The sequence below is a fragment of the Phocoena phocoena genome, chromosome 6, assembly GCF_963924675.1.
Source record: "Phocoena phocoena chromosome 6, mPhoPho1.1, whole genome shotgun sequence".
NCBI classification, from domain to species: Eukaryota; Metazoa; Chordata; class Mammalia; order Artiodactyla; family Phocoenidae; genus Phocoena; species Phocoena phocoena.
Genome location: NC_089224.1, coordinates 84,854,959 through 84,862,428, shown reverse-complemented (window position 1 = coordinate 84,862,428; position 7,470 = coordinate 84,854,959). Strand labels below are relative to the sequence as shown.

The window sequence follows — 7,470 nt, the reverse complement described above, 5'->3', positions numbered from 1 at the left end:
CTGAGACCCCCAAATAAAATTCTAGCTCTAAGATAGATTCCTTTCAAAGACTGAAGTCTTCTGAAACCTATCTTCTTCCATCTCTCTTTTCTCTGACACTTATTTATATAACCACAGACCTTCTAAATGACCTACCCTTTCTTTCTTCAGGGGTTTCTCAGGATAGGAGCAATCTAATTTCTCTTTGTCCCTGTATCTTTCTCTCTTTCCTCAAACTCCCATACTCTACTGCAAGACTGTCTTTCTGTGATTATCTGGTTACAGCTTCTGAATTTTATGGATACAGCCACGTAAAAAGAGTCCAAGGCTAAGACTAGGCTGAGGCAAGAGGGCACCTAGAGTGCAAAATTTCAGGACTTCAGGGACTTGGTCATGCAAGTAAATTTTGCTACCTAGGTGCCTTCTTGCTACACCTTTAGTCCTTACCTTGATAGAGTGACTGGTGACTCTGGGTCTCCATTCCAAATTGGCAAGGGGGGAACATCCCTGGCACATCTTGAATCAGGTATCCAGTCCTGATCCTGTCAGCAACGGCCCCCCGGGGTGGAGGTCACATGGTATAAACATAGCTGCTGAGGGTCCATCTCTGGGCTTTAGGGAGCAATTCTCAGATAAAGAGGGACCCTGACTTGGGAAGAGACTCTAATATTTTATATTACAAAAGCACTATGTAAGTAAAGTATTTTAATTACATTTTTGGTGCTATTTTTTCCTGCCACTGTTATGAATTTCATAACTCTGAAGCATGTACATTGTATAATTTACTATACGAGTATCAATAGGATTCCTAAAGTTTTAACACATAGTTGGTTGCCCTTGAAGAATTTGCAGTCCACCTGGAAGAATAAGACCAGATCAGATGCGGGATGCACGCAGGAATGCAGGAGAATAGTTATGTTAATTAATTCAAATTAATTCAATTTGAAAATCAAATCTGTATCGAGTCAATAAATTATATAGAAGTTTTGAGAAGGAAGAAGAATTTGTGGAATAGGGCACGCAAGTACCCCTTCTTAATGATCTCTTTTTGGGAAGAAGGAAAGAGCAGATACAGAGAGTTATAGGAAGGACCAGATCAGAAAATACCAAGGGAGCACTGAAATGTCACATGGGACGTGGGGTGTTCTTATTCATATTACAGGTCCCATTTCCCTGATACATATGAAAGACCCAGGAAGTTTGAATTGATGCCACCTTCTTCTGCCAAGAACTCTGCTGGTATTGAGGGAAAACATTCACAATCGTTCTATTTATTCCAAATTATTCTATTGACCATGAGTTTTGAAATGGTCAGTAATGCTGGTTGTTGATGGGGGTCAGGTGGGAGGGAGTGCGTCCTTTGCAGAGAATCACTTTCTTAAAAGAAGCACAAAATGCATTCTTCCTTGACCCCCTCTTTCCTCCAAAGACCCGCTTTCAACAGTGAAGAACTGGGCATTAAAACCCCTCTTCTGCCCCTGCACTGCCAGAGCCTGTTTATTTTCTCCAGAATCTTTTCTGCTCACAAATCTAAACCCCAAAGCCTTCACTTTGCATTCCTCTGTAAAATAAAATCAAGGATCCCTTGGAGGATCAAGCTTTCTGAGGGAACACCTGTTACTACCATTTGTGTGAAGATATTGTTGGAAAAATGATGCACACCTATGTCAAAGTTTCATACGAGAAATTTCTTTTAGGAAAATATTGGAAAGGCCTCACTTTTTCCTTTCCTTTGAGAAACTGGTAACCCTTTCTATGAGACTAATTAGAACAACACAACTGAGAGATTGCCTTTTTTCCTTTGGCTGTCATTCATTCAGTGTCTCTGATGCTAGTTCATATTTTCCCAGATCCTATTTTATTTTTATTTGTTTATGCCTCCTTTATCTATAAACAGGTTCAAATCCTTCGTGGAATAAGGTATAGAAGAAAGGAGGGAAAGTAAAGAAAGAAGGAATGTACAGAGGGAGGAAGGAGGGAGAGAGTACCCCAAATTTTGCTCATAAAATGAGGAGAGTATGAAATAGCTGATCAAATGTATATTTCATTCTCTTTGCTACAAACAATATTTTATATTTATCACTCTGTTGGAAAGCCACAAAAGCAGATCATGAAGTTTTATTTTCCCTTAAAAAGAACAAATAATGGGAACTCTGAAAAGAGCTGGCAGTCTGTCTTACAATGGCAGGGAGGGATTGGAAACTAAAAAAAGAGAAAAGAAAGAAGGAAACAACAGCATAACATGTTTCTTGTTTATGTAAGTATGGGAGTTGAAAAGCAGCACTGATCCTTCCAATAAACCCTTAATCATGCATTACCCCCTCGGATCCTAACAAACACCAGTGAAATAGGTCACCTGGGAATGATCTCAACTGAAGATATGGAGCTCAACTTACTCAAAACCACAAAACTAAGATTTCCTACAGTGTTGTAATGGATAAGACAGGAGGCTGTAGTGTCAGACCTAGCTTGAATTTCGGGTTCTACTATTAATTATTTACAAGACTTTGAGCATGTCACTTAACCTGTTTCCTCATACGTAAAATGAGAATAATGAGTACTGTCTGCAACACCCTATTTTCCCTCCTCCAAATGTCCTGTGTATTTTGTACTAGTATCCAGAAATCTGCCTTGGCCAGACCTAATATAAGCCTTGTCTGGGCCTCTTCCTTGGAACTGAAGTCTCCAACTCAGACTTTTCTCTCTCACTGCAGGGTAGGAAATACCACTTGGTCCCTTTGCCGGTTGCCAATGTTCCAGCTGACAGCCACCCCGGCAAGTGCCCTTGCGGATGAGCCTGTGCACATCCGAGTGACAGGCCTGCCCCCACTGCAGATGGTGACACTCATGGCATCTATGAAGGATGAGAAGGGGAATCTGTACCAGTCCAGAGCCTTCTACAGGGCCAGCAAGGCTGGTGAGCTGGACCTGAAGCAGGCTCCTGCCTTGGGGGGCCACTACGTGGGGGTCCACCCTATGGGCCTCTTCTGGTCTCTGAAGCCTGAGAAGGCTTTTGAGAGGCAGATTAAGAAAGATGTGATGAACAGCCCCTTTTGGATCACTCTGGAGCTATATGACTCAGTTTATTTACAAAAGTCAGGGGAGGTTCAGCCCAGGGCCAGCCAGGTGGTGCAGCGTTGGTTCTCCAGCCCTCAGACGCAGCGGGTGCAGGTCCAAGAAGGTCGTGTGCGAGGAGCCCTTTTCCTCCCTCCAGGTGAGACTACTCTTTCATGATCTAGAAGACATGGTTCATGGAAATAAAAACAAAAACAAAGGGCATCAAACTGTTGGCAAACTAGTATTTCCCACAATATTTTAAAAGTAATAAGCCGTTTTGTTGTGTGTGTGAAGGTGGAATTCATTCTGCTCAGCCTGTACTTTTGCTGGCACCTACCTGACCCTCTTGTTACTCTTTGTGATCTCATTCTCTTCTCTTTTTTCTTGATCTTAGGGGCAGGCCCTTTCCCAGGACTCATTGATTTGTTTGGGGGCATCGGGGGTCTAGTTGAGTATCGGGCCAGTCTTCTGGCTGCCCATGGCTTTGCAGTGCTGGCCTTAGCATATTTTGCCTACGCAGACCTGCCCAAGCAGTTGCAGGAGGTGGACCTGGAATATTTTGAGGAAGCTGCCAACTTGCTACTAGCTCATCCCAAGGTATTTAAAATACTTTTCATTTTACCTGGCAACATTATAGCCAAAACAATAAAAAATCACCAATGTCCGTTCTGCCTATATTACCAGTCTGTTTAGACTTGGGTACAGCACTGTTGAGTGAAAATGCAGATAATAATACGTACCTTGTAGGATTGTTGGGTTGATTAGGATCAGCTTAGCGCTCACTGGCACAAAGAAGACAATAAATGGTGGGTATATTATGATTCTCTTCATTTGCTAGTTCAAAAATCAGGTATTTCTTACAGTTCAACCTGACAGGGTAAAACAACCATATCACCTAATGTTTATATTAAGTGACTCTTTGTTAGACTCTATGCTCAATACTTTATATGCACTATCTCATTTAATGCTCATAATTACTGTGTGAAGTTAGTACTTTTGACATGGTCCTCACTTTTCAGATGAGAAGGCATACCCATCTCAGTTAAGTAAGAGGCCAACACTCCACGGCCAGTAAGTGACAGAGCCCTTGGGGCAACGTCTTTGCTCCAAACCGTTAAGTCATCCTGACTCCCCAGCTTACATCGTTCTCTCCTGGAGCCTTGACTCTTCTCAAGAAGAGATAGGATATGTTTGCTATTGGAGCGTCACCGGTATCCTCATCTTCAGTGTTATCATCATCATAATCAAATATACCCGTGATTTTCCTAAGCATATTTGGCTCTGTTTAAAGGATTGCCTAGAAGGAATTAAATCCCAGGTAAAATGTTTTCAAGTTAATTTTGTTTTCACTTCAAATTTAACTATTTGTGACATTGTATGAGGAGAAAGGGCAATTGCCAAAATTCAATTTGTAGTCAGATTCCACAGAAGAGGTTCAATTCCCACCTCTGCCCCTTGATACTGTTGTAACCTTGAGTGAGACTTACACTTCCTGAATCCCCGTTTTCTTGTTGGAGGGCCGAGCATATAGTAAACGCTCAATAAATCCACCTTGTCACCTGTGCCCATCTGGTTTCTTCCCTCTTCCTTTCCCCACACCCTCAACCCATCCCAAAGTGTTTTAGGTTCTTTCTCAGTACATCACACCCTCTTCACCCTCCCTGCCGCTGTTTTAGTCCCTCATCATTGCTCAGCTGTGATGCTGCAATAGTGCATTAATCAATTTCCCGTCTCCATTTATAGCCCTCCTCCCTCACTTCCCAATCCACTCCTCACGTGGATGGTTCCCAGGTGTGGATGCACACTGGATTTCCTTGGGGATATTTTATAGTAGCAGATTCTTGGGCCCACTCAGACCTACTGAAGTAACTCTCAAAAAACTGGATCTTAGGGGCTTCCCTGGTGGCGCAGTGGTTAAGCATCTGCCTGTCAATGCAGGGGACGTGGGTTCGTGCCCCGGTCTGGGAAGATTCCACATGCTGCAGAGCGGCTGGGCCCGTGAGCCATGGCCACTAGGCCTGCGCGTCCGGAGCCTGTGCTCCGCAACGGGGGAGAGGCCACAACAGTGAGAGGGCCGCGTACTGCAAAAAACCAACCAAACAAACAACAAAAAACTGGATCTCAGAAAGCTCAAGTTTTTTTTTCAGGTGATTCTGATGATAGAAAGGTGCTGGGATACAACTCTGAGCAAAGTAAACACACAGGGTCACTATGTATTTGCTATTGTTTGTCCAGAATGCCCTTCCTTTCCTCATTCATCCCTCAGACGTCTTCCCTTCTCTCTGGTCCCTGGGCCCACCACAAAGTTAAGGACTCCCTCCTGTGACCTACTACTTTTCCTAGTGGACTGGGAACTGACATTCAATTTTTACAGAATCTAAGTCTTTCATCTTTACACTCCCAATCCTTCCAGGATTAGCCTTTGGTTTAACAAATATGCAAATCCTTTGTAGCTGTAAAATGCTGTTTAAATATGAATTACACTTACCTAATATTTGAAAGAAACTGGGACACCTCTTTTACTAGCTGGAGAGAAGAATTCGATTCTTCAAAAATCTTACCTGCCTCTGCTCTTGTGACGTCCAATGTTGCTGGTGTATTAGACCCTTTTTGCCTTTATAGAGCTCTGCTTTGGGTGAAGAGTTTTAATTTCTATTTTTTTGCTTAATCTTCATTTCTGTCCTACAAGGTAGGTAATATTATCACCCCCATAAGACAATAAGGCTTAGGGAGGGTAAGTAGGTAGTATTCTCTCTCAGTCGCAAAGCTGGTAAACCTTAGTGCCAGGACTCCCACCCCACATTTTCAGACTCTTCCCATCATACTAGCTTACTGGCCTGTAGGACAGCTCCTTCTCAGAGAATGTCCTGTAATGGGTTTCCTTTATTTTCTCCTTCAGATCCAAAAGCCAGGAATTGGAGTAATCTCTGTGAGCAAAGGTGCAGAGATCGGGCTGGCCATGGCCTGCTACCTGAAGGAGGTGGCAGCCACTGTCTGCATCAATGGGTGCAATGCCATCTTTGAATTTCCGCTCAAGTACCGGGATCTGGTTATAACACCCATCCCCTCGTTGCCGGAGCGCATGGAGTTCAACATCATGGGCGCTTTGTGCCTCCGTCACTACAAGGGGAACCCCCGAGATGCACTGAATCAACACAGTGTGCTTCCTATTGAAAAGGCCCAGGGTCCGATCCTCTTCATTATAGGGGAGGGTGACGAATGCTTCAATAGCAGAGAGTACGCTGAGCAAGCCCTGGACCAGCTGCGGAGGCACGGCAGAAGCAGCGGAAGGATGCTGCTCTACCCCGGGGCGGGGCACCTCATAGAGCCGCCCTATTTGCCCCTGTGCTATGCGTCCTGGAGCCGCGGCCTCTTCTGCCCCCTGCTTTGGGGGGGGGACCCTGTGGGCCACGCGGCAGCCCAGGAGCACGCCTGGGGAGAGATCCAGAAATTCTTCAGGCAACACCTTGTTCAGAGCAGAAGCACACTCTAAGGGTGATGATAGGGGAGGAGAAACAAAAAAATTGGATAAGGCAGGGATGTGAGTGGGGGAGGGGACTCCTGATTTCTCTAGATTCACAGTCATCTTGAATCAACTGGAAGGAAATTGGACAAAGTCAAAGAATCAGGTGCATCTGAAATATTTCTGACAAAATTGTATGTGCTTTGAATTTTTGTAAATTGAATCTTGGTTTATATGCACCAGGCACCAGGTATGTTGCTATTTCAAAATTGTGATACCCTTGCAAATTGAATAACCTTTTGTACCCCGGTAAGGGAAACCTTGGATTCAGGTATTGCCAATCTAGATGAATGTTCTGGAACTTTGAAGTCACTTGTGAAATCATTTTCTGTTTAAACCATTGTGGGTTGAATCTGACATTTGATATGAAAAGTTCCTGATGCCACCATCAAGGGTAATCCTTGCTAGAGATTTCCAGTAGATACATTAATTCTTTTTTAGAATAGTGACGCTTCTTTTTATTCCTAAAATATATTTCTTTTTTATAATTTTAATCAGGAGTGGGGCTAAATGCTCAAGTGCCTTTGGAGCATTTAGTGAAATTAAATGAGCTATATTTAAAGTGATTAGAAGAGAGCCGGGCACATAGCAATTTCTATATCAGAGTTAGCTATTATCATTTTCATGATGCTTTTCTCCTATAATCTGTTAATGTGGTGAATTGCATTCATTAATGGACTAATTTTGCTTATTCATCTAATTCTACTAGATCAGTTTCTCATACTGACTAGTTTGGGCTTTAAAATTTCTTTTGAAGCCAACCTAGTCATTTATATTTTCTCAGAATTTCACCCCTATTTTCTGGAACACATTTTTCTCTTATAATTTTTTACATATTCCCTGTTGTTTATTTGCATGCTTTCTCCTTTTCCTTTCAGTCTGACTTGCTAAATATTTGTCTATTTTATTAA

General features: G+C 43.0%; 1 protein-coding gene across 1 annotated transcript; it reads left to right on the top strand.

Moving 5' to 3' along the window:
- Positions 1-2,730: 2,730 nt before the first annotated feature.
- On the top strand, positions 2,731-6,529 carry BAAT (bile acid-CoA:amino acid N-acyltransferase). Its single transcript, XM_065879703.1, has 3 exons — positions 2,731-3,193; positions 3,431-3,633; positions 5,936-6,529. Exons 1-3 carry the CDS (start codon positions 2,731-2,733, stop codon positions 6,527-6,529), a joined length of 1,260 nt encoding a protein of 419 aa, XP_065735775.1.
- The last annotated feature ends 941 nt before the right edge of the window (positions 6,530-7,470 follow it).